This window comes from Esox lucius, chromosome 17, assembly GCF_011004845.1.
Source record: "Esox lucius isolate fEsoLuc1 chromosome 17, fEsoLuc1.pri, whole genome shotgun sequence".
NCBI classification, from domain to species: domain Eukaryota; kingdom Metazoa; phylum Chordata; class Actinopteri; order Esociformes; family Esocidae; genus Esox; species Esox lucius.
This window is the reverse complement of record NC_047585.1, coordinates 16322371-16343227: the sequence shown is the minus strand read 5'-3', so window position 1 is coordinate 16343227 and position 20857 is coordinate 16322371. Positions and strand designations below refer to the sequence as shown.

The 20857-nt window shown below is 42.5% G+C and overlaps 1 protein-coding gene across 1 annotated transcript in view; it reads right to left on the bottom strand.

The window, feature by feature from the left end:
* pdzrn3b (PDZ domain containing RING finger 3b) overlaps positions 1-20633 on the bottom strand; it is a 96617-nt gene extending 75984 nt beyond the window's left edge. The window contains exons 1-3 of the mRNA XM_010902763.3: positions 19803-20633; positions 16551-16637; positions 12611-12718 (exon numbers count right to left, since the gene is read on the bottom strand). Of these exons, the coding sequence (XP_010901065.2) occupies positions 12611-12718; positions 16551-16637; positions 19803-20516 (909 nt within the window). The 5' untranslated portion in view covers positions 20517-20633. The remainder of the gene's footprint in view (positions 1-12610; positions 12719-16550; positions 16638-19802) is intronic.
* Positions 20634-20857: the final 224 nt, after the last annotated feature.

Genomic DNA, 20857 nt, shown 5'->3' with positions numbered 1-20857 from the left:
ACCTGTTTGAAACTTCTGACTCCATAGGGAATCAACAAGCAAACTCGCTCGTTTTGCGAAAGTGGTTTCAAGGAAGTCATTTGCCCATGATTTTGTAGTATGTATAATTGAAAAGAAATCTGAATATATATTTTTTAAATTATGAATAATTATACACATCCATCAAGTAAATAATAAAAATATTAGAAAATGCAATATTGATATATTGAAGTGAAGGGTACCAGATTGCACAGAGTGAGTGGGAAAAGCAAACTACTCTACTCATCCGCATCTTTGTGTCGGCATTGTAAAACATGATTTGGCACTCATACATAAAATACAGAAAAACACTGCAGAGAATGTGACAGTAGGAGGAAACATTTTCCATATTGGCAAAATATCCCCCCAATTGGGGTATTTTTAATGGGCTTGGGCATTCCGATTTACAGATAGGGTACAATAGGAAAAAAAAATATTTTGGTGGAGTCTGCAGAGGTTTTCACGGTTTATTGTCAATGAAATCTGGCAACCTTACATACAGGACCACACCAGCCCATAGAGATGAGTAAAGTCAGAAAAACTAGTGGATCCTAGTTTTATTTTACACCCAAGCGTGTCAAAAGATTTCAATAAAAGTTAATAATCCCTAAATTACATTCAATCAACATTTCAAATTACTTCTAGTAGCCTAGAATTACACATGTTGTTTTAAAGAGAGTCAAAGTTGCTCAGATCCCTTTGCTTGACTATTTTTCCTGCGTCTAACACATCAACTTTGAGGACAGAATGTTCACTTGCTGCCTAATAAATCCCACCCACTGACAGGTGCCATGATAAGATAATCAGTGTTATTCCCTGAATTCTTAGGAAACTTTTGAAAATGGTGCATGCTAAGCAAACAAGGTGTGGCATTATACTATAGAATTGTTTAGCAAACAAACTCAGCTTCTGTTCATTGTGTCAGTACTGTAGGCTAATTGTTTATGTTTTCAAGTACTTTTATGTGACAGTCATTGATTTTTTGTCAACACGAAGGTTGAAACATTTAAAACCAATTGCCACTACATGGACATACAAATAGTTTCACACTCTTGATAGAAAAATAGAAACTGTGTTGCACAGTGTAGCTATTGCTAATATCATCTCTATGGCCCAAGACAATGATTAATTATCTTTGAACTGCTCGCTGATAGCCTATTAACTGACTCAGTTAACCTTTTAAATATAAGGTCCCTGTATCTGGAGACCCAATTTTCATTAATTATATTCAGTCTGATGAGAACGGTAACCCTTATCCGGGATAAAAGGCTGTCTGCTAATATCAAATGATCTTGTCTTTTTAGTGGTGCCCTCAAATCATTGGTGTGACTTACTACCATGGAAATACTTTTTATATTACATCTCACCTATAACAAAGTTAAATAGGGGTAATATGGATATAACCCTGGACCATACCAAACTAAAGAAAAACTTTTCCTACCAGCTCCTCCAATTAAAAAAAGATACTCCCCCGTGCCCAAAAAACTAAAATAATCAAAAAAACATTCATAATTTGTTTTTTGGTTTTTTGGTGGAGCTTAGGTGGTTTGCTTGCAACAGTTAAATGACAGTAAAATGCAGTTGTGTTGGTAGGAGAGTTACGGTGTTAGTGTGATCATATTTAGTTCATCCGTATTTAATGCATTAACTTCCAACCAGATATCGGACTCACAGGATGTAAAAACCACAGCACCTCTGCTCACAGAGGTGTGACATGATGAGGGATATTGAAAATACCACAAAATCCTAAAACACACAAAATAATCCTGCATACAGTTGATAAGTCAGGTCTGGCATTTTTTAAATATCTACAATACCAGGGTTATGATACAAAAATAATTAAATGTTCTATTGCATAAATGGGTAAACAGTTAACAATAGAAGTAAGGCTCTCGTGTAATATCAATAACAGCTAATGCACCAGAGCTAAGGGCTGAATCCGGGCACTCTATAATGTGTCATACACAACAACAGCCTATAGAGAAATAAACATATGTAAAATGAATGCAAAAAAAACGTATTCTCCCATTTATCAAGAGACGTGCACCTGCTTTTAGAGTGCAATAGGCTGTTGACGGTTGGGACAGTGGACGGATCACAACGTGCCACTGGTGGCTGAAATGACATCCTGGTGCAGCACAAAGAATAGCATGGCGGTTGGACTGGCACACAGTAATGACTCAAGGCTTAACGGAGGCAGGCTGGCTCTTTTCCATTAGCTAATCCTGACAACATGGATTGCTTTAGAAATGTAATGCTCCCATCATTGCGCGAGCGTCTCCTCAAGAGGCTTTTAGACAGCCGTCCTTTCACTTTTCAACAAAGTGGAACCGGTGGCTGCTGCGCACCTTTCTAATGCAAATGTGTGCAAATAGAAAGTATTGTACTTTAGCTTGGTTTCTAGTCTGCGTTAGGCATTTATTTTCCTTTCTCTTACTCCTTTGAGAGAGATGTTTAGCTTTCAAGCGATAGCGTTCTGTCTGATTCAAAACTTCCTCTTTGAGGCTGAGAGAAATTGCCAGAACTTCCATATTGAGGAAGCATTTCAGAGCACACACGTGGAATGGGATAGAGGATAGTCAGCGGGCACCTCCATGAAAAAATCCTCTCTGTTCTGTGTGAGAATGAGGAAGGCTGAAGCAGGAAATAAGGAGTAGAACCAATGTTCTCTCACAAATAATGATTGGATTAATAACGCCTTGTTAAAGGAACTTCCTGTGCTTTTTATACTTTTTTTTTTTTTTTACCACAGAACCATTGTCCAGACCCTAAACATGCAGCACAGCTTTTGTGTAATGCTGATTAAAATCTAGATTTATCATTATTTTTATTTGATTCCCAGGGAAATGTGAGATTAAAAAAAAGCCTAGTTGCTTTCTGTCCATTTTCCCAATGCCTTTTATCCTTCCATATTATTTTTTCAAATCTTGAAAAATATGAACGGATCAAGTATAGATGTTCAGAAGTACAATACTTGTCCAGCTCAGCATCCAGGAATATCAACTTTACTGCATGTGCATAATCTCTGCATAAAGTTGTGATTGGTTCACCTAAGCAGGGGTCCTAAATGTGGACCTTAAAGTGACAGTGTAAAAAAACGGAATAAGACCATTGCCGTACAGAAATGCATCGGCTTTGATGCCGCGATCACCTTTGTGCACTCTCATACCTGAAAAAAGACTGCATAAATTTCCCTGCATGGTCAAACTGCCAGAGTTTAGGCTGAGTGTAAATGGACTATTAGAGAACCTCTGCCCAGTTTAGGCTGAGTGTAAATGGACTATTAGAGAACCTCTGCCCAGTTTAGGCTGAGTGTAAATGGGCCGTCAGAGAACCTCTGCCCAGTTTAGGCTGAGTGTAAATGGGCCGTCAGAGAACCTCTGCCCAGTTTAGGCTGAGTGTGAATGGGCCGTCAGAGAACCTCTGCCCAGTTTAGGCTGAGTGTAAATGGGCCGTCAGAGAACCTCTGCCCAGTTTAGGCTGAGTGTGAATGGGCCATCAGAGAACCTCTGCCCAGTTTAGGCTGAGTGTAAATGGGCCGTCAGAGAACCTCTGCCCAGTTTAGGCTGAGTGTAAATGGGCCGTCAGAGAACCTCTGCCCAGTTTAGGCTGAGTGTGAATGGGCCGTCAGAGAACCTCTGCCCAGTTTAGGCTGAGTGTAAATGGGCCGTCAGAGAACCTCTGCCCAGTTTAGGCTGAGTGTGAATGGGCCATCAGAGAACCTCTGCCCAGTTTAGGCTGAGTGTAAATGGGCCATCAGAGAACCTCCGCCCAATAGTGTTGAGTGGCTTATGCAAGTGATGACCCCCTGCAGAGTTGGAACACTAAATGAAGTGTCTTTTAATGAGCCCAAAAATGATAATGACATTTACATAAACCTGGCCCTGCCAGCAATAAATGATACACAAACAGAACACAACAGACCATGAAACTCTGGAGTACACGCTGATTCATCAGCTTTGTTGGCAAGTGGTCGCGAACTAGAGTGGAACAACTCAGGAACCGGAATCTGAACACCCGCACCTAAAAACATGAGAGCCCCGGTGAGTCTTCCCGTCGTAACATGCCATAGTTCTGGCTCGTAGCTTTGCAATAATTTGGTGTATATGAGGACAGAACTTCAGGACACAAAGCAGATACAGTGTGGAGAACAAGTATTTGATACACTGACAATTTGCAGGTTTTCCTACTTACAAAGCATGTAGAGGTCTGTCATTTTTATCATAGGTACACTTCAACTGTGAGAGACGGAATCTAAAACAGGAATCCAGAAAATCACATTGCATGATTTTTAAATAATTCATTAGCATTTTATTGCATGACCTAAGTATTTGATCACCTACTAACCAGTAAGAATTCAGTCTCTCACAGACCTGTTAGTTTTTCTTTAAGAAGCCCTCCTGTTCTCCACTCATTACCTGTATTAACTGCACCTGTTTGAACTCGTTACCTGTATAAAAGACTCCTGTCCACACAATCAAACAGACTCCAACCTCTCCACAATGGCCAAGACCAGAGAGCTGTGCAAGGACATCAGGGATAAAATTGTAGACCTGCACAAGGCTGGGATGGGCTACAGGACAAAAGGCAAGCAGTTTGGTGAGAAAGCAACCACTGTTGGCGCAATTATTAGAAAATGTTCAAAATGACGGTCAATCTCCCTCGGTCTGGGACTCCATGCAAGATCTCACCTCGTGGGGCAACAATGATCATGAGGAAGGTGAGCCCAGAACTACATGGCAGGACCTGGTCAATTACCTGAAGAGAGCTGGGACCACAGTTTCAAAGAAAACCATTGGAAACACACTACGCCGTCATGGATTAAATTCCTGCAGCGCACGCAATGTCCCCCTGCTCAAGTCAGGCCCGTCTGAAGTTTGCCAATGACCATCTGGATGATCCAGAGGAGGAATGGGAGAAGGTCATGTGGTCTGAAGAGACAAAAATAAAGCTTTTTGGTCTAAACTCCACTCGCTGTGTTTGGAGGAAGAAGAAGGATGAGTACAACCCCAAGAAACCATCCCAACCGTGAAGCATGGAGGTGGAAACATCATTCTTTGGGGATGCTTTTCTGCAAAGAGGACAGGACGACTGCACCCTATTGAGGGGAGGATGGATGGGGCCATGTATCACGAGATCTTGGCCAACAACCTCCTTCCCTCAGTAAGTAGTTATGTGTCCCTAACACTCCCCGGTTTTCATAAAGATCACCCATAAGTAAACAAGACAACACAAGAAATAAGTAAACAGAAAAGCTTGTCAGGGTTTCGCCTGCTAGCTAATATTTCATACTGACCTAATTTCATAGATACTGCTGCTGTGTATAGTTAAGTCCTGCTATTGTTTGTACGTTAGCAACCATTGCCTAGGTGGAGAACTAATGTTAAAGCATAGAAACAGTGCTTGTAACCAGCGAGACCGCAAGGTTCTCAGCCAAAACCAGCAGGGCTAGGGCTTGGTGACAATAGTATTCTATATTGACCACATACCACAAACCCATGGAGGTGCCTTGATGCTATTAAACATGGGGTACCAACATAATGAGCCGCATACCCACAGTTTATGGTCTGATAAACCAATTTTGAGCAAAATCAGCATTAAGGGCTAAAACCAAACTGTTTATAATGTCTGACCACAGCTGTCAGCCAATCAGTCAGCATCCAGGAACCATGCACATTATAATTTACAGTAAGATCCATTGGAACTAATCCTCCAACTATTGTGTTGTCTGCGAAATGACTCAAATGTACATTAAATGTAAAAAAAACAAACAGACTATTTATAGGGTAGAGGACATTTGAGTTACTAATCAGAACAGGTAACCTAAGATCCTTTATGGGTTGATGCAAGTTTCCTGATCTAAACTTCTGCATTCATGGCATAGTTCAACAGAATGTATGTACCTGATTAAAGTCCAACTGAAGATAACTAAATAAATGTACTCTAATGCTTCATGATTTCTGATAGGAAATGAGACACATGTAGATCTGGAAGGCCATACAGCCTGCTGAGGGATTGGAATAGGAACAAAGTGACTGCTGAAATGCTGATCAAACAGTGCACAAATTATACATGCACACATTCTTTGAAACAGATGATCCAGGAAATATAAAAGGAACTAAACCAGTTAAGCAGCTCCGTGTATCAGTAGAATGCCGGACCGTGTCACTGAATCCCCCCAGTTCAGAGCAAAACGAGGAAAATGCACTCCCCTTGTTCCATCTGTTAAACTTCGGAAAGCTCCATTCCCACAAAATGATGATTGTTTTACAAATAAAAACCCTATACCAAACTGTCCACCCCAAACCCCATCCATGTCAGCATTATGTGTGATTTATCCCGCAGCATTTAACTATGGGTTAGCATTAGCCGCACGCGTCATATAATTGATTTCATGCATTTCATTTCTGCATGGAGCCTTTCTTACATAACACACATACGCAATCTCAGAAAGGACCACGGTTCAGACTCCAGGCTTTTTGGTAAGGAAATCAATCACGGGGGAATGAGCTGGTGGACGGTGGAGCGTGAAGTTGGCCAAGACGGTCCCTGCCGAGCCTGAACACAGCGCTCGGATTGGGCAGTGATTAACGTTCCGCAGTCAGGACACATTTCAGAGGGGCACCAGAAGGAGACCACAAGGCCATTACAGCACAACCAAGGGTCTGTTAATCAGCCTATTAACGTTTAATTGAGGGTGGTTAATTAGGGAGACGGTGGGCGGTCCAAAGAGGAGTGGGGTGGGGCGGGTGGTGGCGTCAGAAGCTGACATGGCGAGCAGCTGGTGGACAGCAACCTGAGCCTATTGTTACTGATCCGTTTACACAAGCCCAGTGATTGATTGGCAGGAAAATGTGCCTTAATTACACCTGTCTGTGTCTGCCCCCTGAAACCTTTTAGGGGCCATAAATAACAGAGGGAGGGGGGTTCTCTGAATAAAGAGAGAGACCCTGTTCGAGGCTGTCGTCGGGGCAGAGCAAACACATTTACAGTAGGCCAGACAGTGCGTCTCCGTGGAAATCATCCACGGTCTGTTCTGCTTTGAGGAAGGGATGCCGTATAAACCGGCTGGAAAATGCTATATTTCAGTGTGTGGCGGCAGCGCACAGTGGCGTAGCGGACAAAGAAAGCCGCCCGGCCCCAGCGAGGCCCCGGTTCACCTCACACCGCGTCAGGGCTGTGGATCTATCGGCAGCTTCAAAAACCTCTTTCCCTCTCTCCCTTTTCCATATGGAGAAAGGAAAACAAAGAAGTGCCTCATGCCTGCTCCAGTCACTGGCTCTTACCGCTTAAACCACAAAGCCGGCCATTCTGTCCCTGCTTGCGCCCTGCACAGCACAGCGGCCACCACTAGAAGCTGATTATGGCCTCCTTAAAAGTTCGATTTGATTTAATGTCCTGCCTTAGCCGAGCCAGAGGGCCCAGGAATGCGCCTCTCTGCATGGAGCCGGGACAGGCCAGACCGCTGGGCTTGAAGACCGGATCTCTCGAGTAGCAAGGACCAGAAGGTCTGAGCAAGCAGTGGGGAGAGAGAAAGCGAGAAGCAGAGAAGGAAGGAGAAAGAAGGAGAGATACGGGCCATCTGACCGCACAGGGGCCTAAATCCAATAAAAGCCCTGACAAAGACCTGCTTCTTGCCTCGGGATTCCAAACAACATGTGATCTCGAGACGGGGAATAACTGCCATTTTTGTTCTTTGCAGCCTCCAGGTCAGAAATAACGCCTGGGAACTTGTGACACATGTCCTGTCCAATACGCCATGTGCTGTGACAACGTATTAGCAACACTGGGGACGGGCCGCCCACGCCGCGCTGGCTGACCTGGCATTCTGTTCCTCTGAGGGGAATGGAAAGAGAAGGGCCCCCGTTTGCAAAAGTCTAAATCCATCACTCCCGAGAAGTACATCTCATTCTTGTCAGAGTTCACAGTGAATACTGAAGCAAAACAGTTAAGCTGTAATTGAAGTGATGAACATCGGAAATCTTTTTAACCCCAGTTCTAAAGGTTCACTTATAATTAATATATATTCCAGTCGGAAGGGATTTTAGTTATTTTATTATTTTACAAATTGATCTTAACAACATTTGCAAAGTACTTTCTTTGATCAGACATCAGATGTATTCATGTTGGGGAAACGCAGAGGATTATCGTGTTTGAATAGAAAGTAGAGTCAGAGAACCCAGCAGAGCAGACCTCCCTACCCCTCCCATTTTCTATTAAACTGTTCAAACATCGGTACCCCCCTGTCCTGCCTGGCCAGTGGGAGGAATGCTAAAACCAAGACTTCAAGCCAAATTAGGGCTCATCAACATGTGTGCTTTGGTCCACCCTCCACACAACGCACTTCATATTTTTATCTTGCACCATTCACAACTCCTGACCAGGAAGGCAGGCTGCATTTTAGCGCCGGGAGGATCCGGTTTGTGAGTCGCCACAAAAATAACTTGGGGGAGGTCTGGGGTGTTAAGTGGTGCGCCATGGGTAACCTCACAGCTCAGTGCTCACAGGGAGATAAGGAAGTATTCCTCTGGTGTGGCCCGCAGAACTCCAGACCTTCCCCCGAACAGACAAGGTCACAGAATGGACCAGATGAATAGCATTTTATTTTCTGGTGACCTATCCTTTGACCAGGGCTTTAAAAAAGGTTGGTAGGCTTGTAGCTCAAGCAAAATGTAAGGTTTATGTCATGGAATTTGTCAGTCGTAGCAATTTACACACAGATGTTAATTGCTACATTATTTCAAGTTATTAAAATAGGATTATTAAAGGGCAAAGGCTGACTGAGTCTAATGTTAAATCTAATATTATCTCTGTCAACATTGTCAGCATATCTGACACCATTTGTGGGTCACGTCCAAGCAGGTTTAGAAAAACAAAAGCTATTGCTAGAGAATTTATTTGGTACATGGGTTGTTATAAAACATATTGAATGCTATTTCTATTTCTATCCATGTATTTCTGGAAGACAAATGTCTTGAAAGGACTTAATCGGTACCATACAACAATGAGATAAATAAAATGACTGAACCATAAAATTGACATTTGCAAAGGATGTGGCACATAGTTTAACTTCTGCTAAACTTCATCACACCCTTGGCTGGACACTTCTCTTAACATGCTACAAAATAAACAAGTAGTCACCAAGCTTATAAATGACAATGACAACAATAAACTGGCCATGGAACACTCTTTCTGACAAACTTGAGAAAGGCTGCAGCATAACGCCATAAGCTCAGAGGATGTTATTCATTACATCGCAGTTGTACACAATTCTGCAGGCAATAACAAGGCTTCCGCCCAAGACTAGAACTAGCATCTCCTTAATGTCAGTTTATTTTAATGTAGCCTAGCTGTTGTCGTTCACCTTCCATGACCTGAGTGTGTTCACAGAGGACTGACATACAAGGTGACAAACAACTGTGGCCTCTGCCTCCGTGGCCTCGTTCTTATACCGCTCTTGCAATGAAAACAACATCCATTCCGGGAGAGATCCGGCACAGTCATTTTAGGATTGTGACATTGGTTTAGTCAGGCAAACAAAGATGCTAAGATTCAGCATAACATTGGAGGAGCACGTAAATACACAGAGCCATTTCTCTGAGAAAAAAAGCAAAGCACTCATTTCTGTTCCCTTTAATAGGCATGAATGAGTCATACAGAAACAGCAAATAGTTATACATCTCTGAATATCATTTCTTACATCCACTTCAACACAGCTATCTCCATCAATGAAAACATTGACTACGCGTAGTCTCCGTTTCCAGATAAGGTACACAACAGAGAGCCGTACACTCAGCCCCACGAGTTGAATTGAATCAAGCCTATTTCTTACATATTCTCGGGCAAACACGTCCACTCCGAACCAGAGTGTGAATACATTCAGTTCGCGGAGAGGGAGCGAAAGCAAACACAGCGCCGGGTTATGAGAAAATGTCTGTGCTGAACAAGGAGGCATTCATGGGCTGATTCAGCGTCGGGCTGAAGTGTTAGAGGCGCAGAGTGCAGAGGAGGGACATCTGCCTTCCCACTCCTCCGCTAAGAGCCTATCTACAATGGGGCTGCCACTGAGGACCGATCCGTGATCCTCATGGACATGTCACACACCGTGCATGCACACCTACTGGGACTAACACCTTCACCAGGGGACGGCGGCACACCGCATGATGCGTTTTAGAATGTCCAAAAGAAACCCTCCACCCCATCGCTGTGCCTCCGCAGTGAAACGAGTTACACCTACTTGGTTCGGCATGTTCTATGAATGCCTCCATACAGGCCCGTGGAACCCCAAGGCAGAGACTGTCTGGTGAAGCAAGAGTGGACGGTGATCTGAATGATCCGCTTTCGTATGGTGTTCATTAGCAAAGGCTTTGATTTCGTAAAATAGCAGACGCTTGTTGGCAGTATCCACGCCTGCGGAATAGGTACAATGGAATCCCAATAATAAAGCTATAATAAGTGACACCACTGTCCTGATGGCAGCCAGGTCATGCAATCCTTTATTGGGAATGTGAGCTGAGAAGAGTCTAGCAAAAACCACCACAATGAAACCTATACACCAAAACACCATGACTGCCATGATACACAAAAGTAAAATGCATTCACATTCGGACAGAAACAGTCCCAACAACAACCAGGAATGACCGTAAGAGTTCGCCTCCTACTCCATCTCAGTGCACCCAACCTCAAGGTAGAGAAAAGCTGCAGTCATTCGAGCGGCCCAAAAGAAAGAGACGCATTGACGGGAGAACTGTGGGAGGGACCAGGCGCTCCCGGCAGCGTTCCGGTGGTGCAGGTTTAAAGATGCACACTCCAGCTGTGCACAAAGCCCCGCGTGGTGAGCGGAACAGGATGAGGCTACGGGCTGTTGGTTTAGCCTCACAGGGTTTGGAGTGCATTACACGGAACCGCCAGTGGGTTCTGGGTATTCATCTCCCCCGCCCCTCGACTCATCATCAGGTCCCACTGAGACTGCCGTTACCCCCAGGTAGGAAACCGCCGAACTGACTCTGTTACACAGCTCTCCGCAACCAAGGACCAATCGCTGTTGTGAGTTAGAAGTACTTTTTTTATGCTTTACTTTAACAAAGAGGACTGCTGAGAAACTTAAACCGCCTCTGATATCCGATTGCCCATCACGTGAAAAGCAACAAACGGATACAGCACTGTCAGTGTACAGGGCAGCTTCAATTCACCAGTGTTTTTATTCGGTTCTGTTTTTTTGGGAATATTGCCCCTAGCTCTCAGTCCTGAGGCTCTACCCGTTCTCGTTCACTTAACGTTCTCCTCCTCCATGTGAATTCTCCCACGCTAGGGACCAAAGACAATGCAAAGACAAAACCACCCACGTGGGTCCAATGTCGTCCTTCAGACGCATTTGCTTTCTGTTAACCTGATGAAAGACAAATGGCTACCAACAGAGCCAAAGGGAGATCTACAGAGTCTGTGTCTTCTCGGGTAAAACCCCACACTTGATAACCCCCCGCCACACCACCCCTTCCCCCAGTAAGACACACTGACACACATTCACACGGCACAAGCGCTGGGCTCTCCTTACAGTCCCCATCGGTCTTAAGTCACCAGGCGCCATATATATTGCTGTCGGTTTGGGAAGCTCATGATAAATCTGAACGAACAGCAGGATTCCAACCACTTGTTACTGCTGCTTGAAGTGGTTATTGTTGAAGGCTGGGGTGTTGAAGAGTATCTGGTTCTCTGCTGCTAACCTCACAATGAATGTGCGTGAATAGGCTCAATATACTGAATTGAAATCCGAGCATGCAACTTGAATTTCTGCGCAGATCTTCCATTGATCCAGCGACAATGCCCGCTTTATGAGATGGCGATCAGTGTTTGCTCCAACCTCGAGTTAGGATTCATCTTAAAATGGAGTATATTACAGGACAGATGAACAAGCATGATGTGTCAGGTCTTCGTTCAAACTTTTTAAAAACGTGCCCACGGTAATGTACAAACATTTCATCGTTTCGAGAATACGTCGGGGAGATTCAACAACGACCGCTCTAGGGAAAACCATTTGTCATGTCGTGGCACGAATTTGTGAGATCTATGATTCTTTTGTGGTGACCCCTGGACTGTACCAGAAGTATAAAAGCAACCTTCATGATGTTGGTTTCCTGGGCACCCTTCAGATTGACCTGGGGGAGCACACAGTCTTCACACAGTGAGATTCTGTTTAAAAGCGAGAGAAGGCTGCCTCATGGCTGGTCTGTCGAATGAACCGTCAGCTTGTCCGTAAATTAGGGTCTCTATTGAGCAGCGACGGCCAATACAGGGAGGGAGCATGCACTCAGGTTTGTCTGACCGTTTAGGTTCCTATTAAAATCGTTTTAAACGGTTGACTACCGTATGGGACATTTTCATCCTAGTAACATTCGCAAGTATGGACAGTCGTGTCTGTTATAGAATGTCTTGTCTTTGTTCATCATCAACTGATGGTTTCCCCATTTAACTCACTGTATTATTTTGTGTAGTGGAATAAACAGAGACTCTGAGTGGCGTGCATACAAATGCCCCAGGAACCTCCCCTCCTGATTCCTGGCCTTCACATGAAACATCACAGAAGGTCACATACCTCCATTATTCTGTCTTGGATCTGAAGGCCTCCGTCCTTGTCTGCTGGTCCGTTCTCAACAATCTTGGATACAAAGATCCCTTCATTCGAAGTGCCATCATGTTCGTCCTGTATGAGAAACCTTTACGTTAATGACTTATTATCTGATCATCTCGAATCAAGCACATTGATCAAATAGTTTAAAAAAAAATCATAACCACTGAAGGTGACTATAGGTGATTTTATGAAAAAGTTAAACTGAGCATGTTCAAATAATATTAGTCATTTCCAAATGAAAACATTACAGAGTAGGAGGCCAAAAGGCTTTTTAGTCAATCAAATGTCTTTTTCATTGAACACACGGAGACTGTACTAGAAGAAAGCAATATCAACCACAATAATATGTATTGACTTCACTTGCTAAAGTGTTCTATATGCTTGGGGCGGGGGTAACTGGGAAAGGTAATACAATTCATATAACAACTTTTAGCAAAGGTTTTTATAGAATATGGACCTTACATGAGACAACAACTTTCATCCAAGGTTTTTGTAATAGAATCTATAGATTGATTTCTACTCTTTTCATTGACAAAATTGTCAACGTGCATTCACCACACTGTGTGTGATAGATTCTGAGATCTACACACTTCCTTGAGGTCTTCAATGTGTGTTCTGTAAAGGTAGCCTACTGAAGCTATTGGCAGGCTTGTGAATTAAATTTACATTCTAAATGTTTAAATACAGTGCCTTCAGAAAGTATTCAGACATTCAGTATTTTTTTTAAATGTATCCAAAAAAACATGTTGCCATCAAATGACACACAATAATGACATAATGACAAAGCAAAACAAAATATCGTAGAAATGTCTGACGATTTATTGAAAATACAAAACTTATGTGAACTTGAATGTACAGAAGTATGTATAGAAGCACATTTTGGCAGCGATCACTTTGAATCATCTTGAGCATGCCAGCTTTGCCCCCCTGGATTTGGGCAATTTCTCTTATTCGTCCTTGTAGATTCACTAAAATTCTGCCAGATTGGATAAGGAATTGAGCATCAGTGAACTGAGATCTTCAGGTCTTCCCACAGATGTTCAATGGGAATCAAATCCAGGCGTTGAGGCATCTCCCACCCCCATGCCTCTCTGTAGGCATGGTGTTAGCCAGGTGATGAGCGGTACCCTTTACTGCCAGTAGTACTTGGCATTCAGGTTTACAATTTAAATTGTGACCTCAACAGCCCAGAAAATAATTTTCCTCATGCTCCCAGAGTCCTTCAGGGCGTATGTCATATGTCTTTTACTCAGGAGTAGCTTAAATTCTTGCTATATCATTTTTTTTATAACCTGCCACAGATATACAGTATGCCTGGACACAATGCTCAGAAGAGATGTCCTTGGACTTCATGGCTTGGTTTTTGCTCAGACATGCAATGTGGAGTGTTCAACCTTGTATACTTTGGTGTATGCTTTTCTCAATCATGTACAATAGATTGTACTTGCCACAGATGAACTCAAGTCAGGTTCTAGAGACATTTGTCACGGCTGGGTCTGAATACTTGTATATGAGATATTTTAGGTATATTATTCAATATTTTAGTGCACATTTCTGAAAATGTTTTCGCTTTGTCATTATGAGCAGTTCTGTGTACATGTGGGATTATTTTTTATTTAATAAAGTCTATTACGCAACAAAATATGGAGAAAGTGAAGGGATCTGAATACCTTCTAAAGCATCAAGTATCACACACACAGCCGACTAATCGATTAAATGGGGTCAGTCCAAATCTTTTCTTTAATTATTGGGATTAGTCATGTATTGTCTTTTCAACAAGTACCCAGAAAGAGCACAGTTGTGGTGGTATGTCAGGCGCTTGCCAGCTCTTTTGTGGTCGTAAGCCTAAAAATCGTTAGCCGCCACAGGTACTGCTGTTACGACTACGACTATAATCGCAAACTGGACACCACAAAGTTTAGGTGGTGGGGTCAATAGGAAGTATATGCACACTTGCGTCTACATTAAATCGGTTAATAATTGTCTTCTTCTGCAAGAATAATAGCTGTAAAATATTAAACAAGCCTTAAAACTCCCTAACCTACTTTGCGAAGTCCTGAGGATATTGTGCAGACAATTCAAAATGCTTTTCCAATTACCCATTCCAACCAATCAGGGTCAAAGACACCCTGCAGCTTTTACTGCAGTCATCAACACAGCCTGGTTAACCCAGCGATTAACCGCAGGGCTCAACAGCCCGCAGTGACTGGCGAGTGGTTGCAGGTGCACATTACACAAGGCTTAATGTTTTGCTGCACATAGCCCCAGTGCCAAAATGGCTGCCAATTGACGTGTTTCCCAGGGCTGAAGAGTGCAACAGCGACCCGGAGCCCCTTAGAGGGGCTAAATGTTGAATGGGTTTGTTGGACGGATATGAGTTACTCTACTTCCATCAGTGAGGCTGTGACCCCTAAACAAAGCCCCTGCCAACATGCCTCTCAGCTCTCTCTTAAAACCACATCAAACCAACCTCTCGCCTCTGCCAAGTCGTGCGACACTGTGCTAAATTTTAATGGAATACTTAAAGAAACCTCAGAAGTCAAGCTGTGAACGCTGTAATTCATTACTTCAGGTCGGCTTCCTCTTTTTTTCCCAAGCTCATCACAGTACAGTGTTTACTGTTTAGCCAACACTTTGCCCAAAATACTTCCCAGATTGCCAAGGGAATGTCACAACAGGACTGGGTGAGGAGCTGATGCTTTGCCATGTTGTTTCCCTGGTGCCAGGGGCCAAGTGCAGACAAACGGCAGAAATGTGGCCCTCCAATGTCAATAAAAGCCCACCCTTAATCACAGTAAGTGTGGCGCCCGCCCAACCCAGTCGAGGATGAAAACACAATACATCAAAATCTGCAGGGCCTCTTTTTGTTATTTCCGTTTTAATCTATTACTTTTAGTGGAGAATTTTGGGACTTCTTGTTCAGGTCATTCAGAGTATTAAACACACTTTAATCTAACTTCTAGCACATCCTCTGTACTCTCTAAAGGTCAAGGTTGAAGCATGGTTCTATCAAGGGATTATGATACATATCTAACAGAATGGAATCGTGAAGAAAAGAAAGCAGATGTTTGGTCCTTTGGATAGTTTCCTGCTGTAAAAAGTTTTACTGTAATAACCCATGGCACTACAATACAGTGTGTCATAATAGCTCTTCTTAATGAACCCTAGAAAACTGACTGGAACACTTAGACAAACATTATTTTCATAGAAACAGATACTTCCAAAAACAATTCAGATATAAGCCAGCTAACCCTGTACAAAACCAGAGACCCAATTCAAACTGCAAATTTAATCTCAAACTAGAAAAAGCGACTGTAAAAATTTGTTTTCAGCATTATCTTTAAACGCAAATCTGACCCAATATCAGTGCTCCTACATTAATTATCATTGTGAATATGCACACTGATTCCAGTTCAGCAGTGGTATTTTAACATTAACATTCTTCCCTCTCCACACAGGACTCATTAATGATTGTTGGTAAAGACTGGGAGACTGTCTTTAATCCGGAGGCCATGAAGGGTGATCATCCCAAGAACCCATTTCACTCCTCATCTGTATTTACCATGTCATCGCAGTCACCTCAATTAAAGAGGAAAAACCTTTGGGCATGGTCAAAATCCACCATTCCAACCTCTTATAAAGTAATTATAGTTTTGATCCGACCAAATCCGCCAAGCCCAACCAGTACACTAACAAAATAAAGAACTGTGACTGATGCGGTCCGTCCACACACACAAACAAGAAACTTGCACTGTATGTTACTGTGTGAGCATGTTGGTTAAAGGGGTCAAATACCAAACGATCACTATTGCTGAAGGATGTTCTTCCCCTCTGGATGTCCATGATGACACTCGGTTGCCCAGCAGTATAAAGAAGCAACCGTAGGATTCCCCTTGTAACCTACCGCACACGGCCGTCCTCCCACGATGTTGAAGCCCAGAGATCCGCCCTCCCGATGAAGGATTGCTGTGACGTTTTTGGATTCCCCGCCCTGTGGACGGACACGGAAAGGGCAGGAAGTCATTAACAACTCGTAAAAAAGAAATATCACGGAATAAGGTCAATTATTATTGACAAATGAGCCCCGTCCCCACAGACGGAGAGGGCATGGGCTCGTTTAAGCTTCAAACAGCACAAAAGTAACTCAACAGCACAGAACAATCTGTATTTTAGGCATAACAAAAATAGCCCCAAGCAACTCTATAGCCAGTATACATGTAAAAGGTACAGTGTCATGTGACCAACACGGTTCAGAGCAGAGGTTAAAAATTCCCCAATTTTCACAGCTTAGTATATCACTGGTGTGGATCTCCAACATGACTCCCTGTGGCTTAGCTAGCTCCAATGCTGGAGCACAACCTCCTTTTAGGAACCAACTTGTATTTTTACACCTTCTACTGTGAGCGTTGAACATTTAGAGTTTCATAATGCTGTTCAGTGTACGTATTAATTAAGCTAAAGCATATGTAGCAGCTTCAAAGCTAATTCCCATCTATGCTACCCATCTTGCCACGAGGCTGGGAGAAAAAGTGGACGTATCGAAGCTAATTCCTCGTAAATCTACACATTCTCCTATCATACTGCTTACTACCTGTGAGCCTGTGTCCTGTCCACCTATTGGTAGTACCCATCTTGTTCTCTGAGAAAGAACTGTCAAGTGACTGGTTCAAACAAGGGTAGGGGCTTATCTCTCTCCTCTTCTCTCGTTTGTTACAGTACATGTATTAATACACCAGTAGACCTCTCTGTCAATGAAGGGATGACAAGTGGAAAGCCGGGAAATAGTGCAGTCAGCTCTCTTCATTCACATTCAAAGGGGGCCAGCCAGGGGGTGGGACTTGAGTTGGGACTGGGAACATCATCTCAGCTGTCATCCCAGGATGGAGTATGCCATAGCATACTAAATATAAAAGCAGACATTAATGGTATGTACAGTGTCATGACTGAGCCCGGCTACCATATAGGCTGGAGGATAAGGTAATGAGTACTAGCATACAGTGTGCTGGCCACTGAAAAATGTTGACTGCTGCTGGACCAAGTCATGGAGGCACTTGTGAGCAGATTTCCACAGTTCCACAACTATTAGCTACATTTTTCTGAAATAATATCTCATGTTTGGCAATATGTACAATACAAAAATAAAGTATTTCCCTAACTAAATCTAGGAAGTTAGGCAAGTTTGCTTATCCATTCAGCATGCTCCAGGAATGAATGGAGCCCAGTATGATCTGGAATCAGCTAAATGAATATTGGTTATACACCATACTAGTAGAAAATGAATCACAATAATTAAAACACAATGTGAAGAAAATATAATGTTAAATATCCACATGTCAGCTGTCTGAACACTTCCTAATTGACTTAAAACAGGATGTAGCCCCTCCCAATTGCCTTGTCAAATTGCCAAGTCTACTGATCATGATGACAATCACCAAATGTCGTTATACTTCATTTTTTCCCCTAACAGATGTCTCTTTACATTAATCAAATTGCGGGTGTGTGGCGCCTATAAGGAGGGTGGGTGTGTGCGCAGGCAGTTTATCCAACATGCTCTTAGAATCTGATGTATCTTCACAAAACATACTATTTTTGCATGAAATACTATGAATGATGTACAAACTTCTGCAAAGACATTAACTCTGTAAAACCCAAACCAAATGGACTGTGCCCATCACAGGGATTAATATAGGACAAACTCCACTTCATATAAATTGGGTATGTACATAAGGGTTTGATTAAAAAGTGTTTTGACAAATGTCCCTTATCAGAAAGTGAATCTAACCCAGGGTTCAGTTATCTAAACACAGCCATCAAAGGAGGTTACTGGTCTCCACTGATAATTCTGTTGTTATGGCAGTGGCTTTGGGAGCAAATGCAACACTGAATCTGAACACACTGCTACATTTTAGAAGCACTGATAAAACACAACATATACGAACTCAAGTAGAAAAACTGAGGCTGGCTCTGACATTTCCGATGCAGCACCAGTCTACAATTTGCCTTTTAAAAGTTCATTCCACTTGTCTTTCTACTTGATACTGCCACATGTGCACTGAAGTTCACTGCCAAGCGATCCTGTTTATACTGTTTAATCGAATTTGAAGAATCTCAAGAGAAAAATATCTTAACTAACCAAATCACCCACAAAATGATTTTCTTTCTGGCTTCCTCTTTTCCTTCATGGATAGTTTGTATAAGTATTCCATTGGATATGTTTTCCAAGGTTTAGAGATTCAAGGGGGAACAGAGTTCTTTGTCCATCCAGTTCAACTGAGTTACTACAGTACAGTACATTTACGAACATAGTACTAAATAACTATCCTGAAAATGTAGAAAATCTGAATGTTTCTGTTGAAAAGGCACGTTAATATATAAATTAAATACATTCCAATTATCTCTAGGTAAAAAGGCAATACACCTAATACTATTCGAAACATTAAATTAATAGTAGTAGTAAAAATACAACATCCCTTTTATTAGGTAAATTATGAAATTGTTTTTCGCTAAATCTGGAAACAGAAAGCAATGAACTTCACTCAAGGGGTTACCAGATCCGCAAGGAATAGGCCATATTGTCAATTCAAAATGTATCGACTTATATTTCGCTGATAATACTAAATGTTTTGAAATTGTATAATCATAAAGCAAAAACGTAAATACATCTACTTTCTAATCATTCTATGTATTTAATACAATCCAATTGAGAAAATACAGGTAGATAAAAAAAAAACGTCCCCTAGATCTCGTTGTGCACAGAACACCAGTAAATGTGCCCCTCCCCCAGACTGCCAGCTGGCTGTAAGTGCAGCTGACAGACAAGTACGTATGGCAATCTGTGGAGACGTAACTAACTTCTGACCATTACTTGCCCCGTAAGTAGGCATATAAAACGCAATAAAAAACTAATGCAACCGTCAGTGACCGTAGGAGAAGTCTGTCTGGTGAAAGCCTTGAACTTAGCAGTCATCGGACCACTAAGTGTTCCGTTGGTAAACACAAACCTATAATAAGTAACAGAACATTTAACAAAGTAGCACTCGAAGAACAGCTGTGTAATTAATGAAGGTTAACACATTGAACGATGGACAAGCACAAACAAATAATTATTACAAAACGTTAATATAAATACACGTTCGGTAATTTGAAACTTTCTTACCTTGCACGGAGGAGCCAGGGTCTTGGTCAGCGAGTCGATCCTTGCACTGTATTCAGTGAATTTCTTCTGGTACTTCAGTGCTGTCATTTGAAGCTCATTGTGCACAGCAGAGAGTTGAGCAATAAGAGATTTCTCTCTTTTGCTCGATTTTAAAGATTGCTTCTTGAACTCTTTGTCCAAGCTGATCATCTTCCCGTGCAATGCACTATTGTGTGCTTTCAGGGCTTTCAAACAGCAATGGGTGTCTAGTTTCTGCTCTTTGTGTGTCAGCATCAATCCACATCCATTTTCGCATATTCCGACAGGTCTGCAATCACAAGATTCGCGCATATGCGCATCCATGTCCTTCAGATTAAGCACCTCGTTGCATCCTTTATTCCTGCATTTGGCTGGCGAGTAATCGCACATCTCGGCGTGTTCTGCCAGATGTTGCAGCTTTACCACTTTTTCACAGCCTCTGGCATGATTGTCACACTTTATGTCCAGCTTCAGAATCAGATTTTTCAGAGGGAGAACGTGGTTCAGCTCTTTCGTGGAGATCCTTTGACATTTGACTGGGCAGCTGCTTTGCTGGACAACCCAAGGCAGCACACAACCAGCGCAAAAGACGTGACCACACGGAGTAGTGAGCGGGTCCTCAAGAACTTTATTACACAAGTTGCATTTAAAATCTGGGTCCACAGCCCCTTTAAACCGATCCAACTCAAATCCCATGTTTTTAAATAAATCCAAAGTTCCGCCGGGATTCCCACAGATCGAAGTAGAAGTAGTGGGTGTTTTAGCTTGTCATTGGAGGAGGGCGGTCTAACTGACTACAAGCTGTCCTTACTGTCTAAACTAATTGACCGAGACTTCCTTGGGAGAAAAAAAAAGTGGAGGAATTCTCTACCGTACTTGCCGTAAAAGCTGCGCACCAGACTGAAAAGCACTCCTCAATTGCTTTGGTAATCACCACTGTATATACAGAACATACCAGTGTAGTACGATTGCAAATGAAACCACACATACTATTATAATTACTAATTTTCAACAGACTCCCAATATATTGTAGAGAA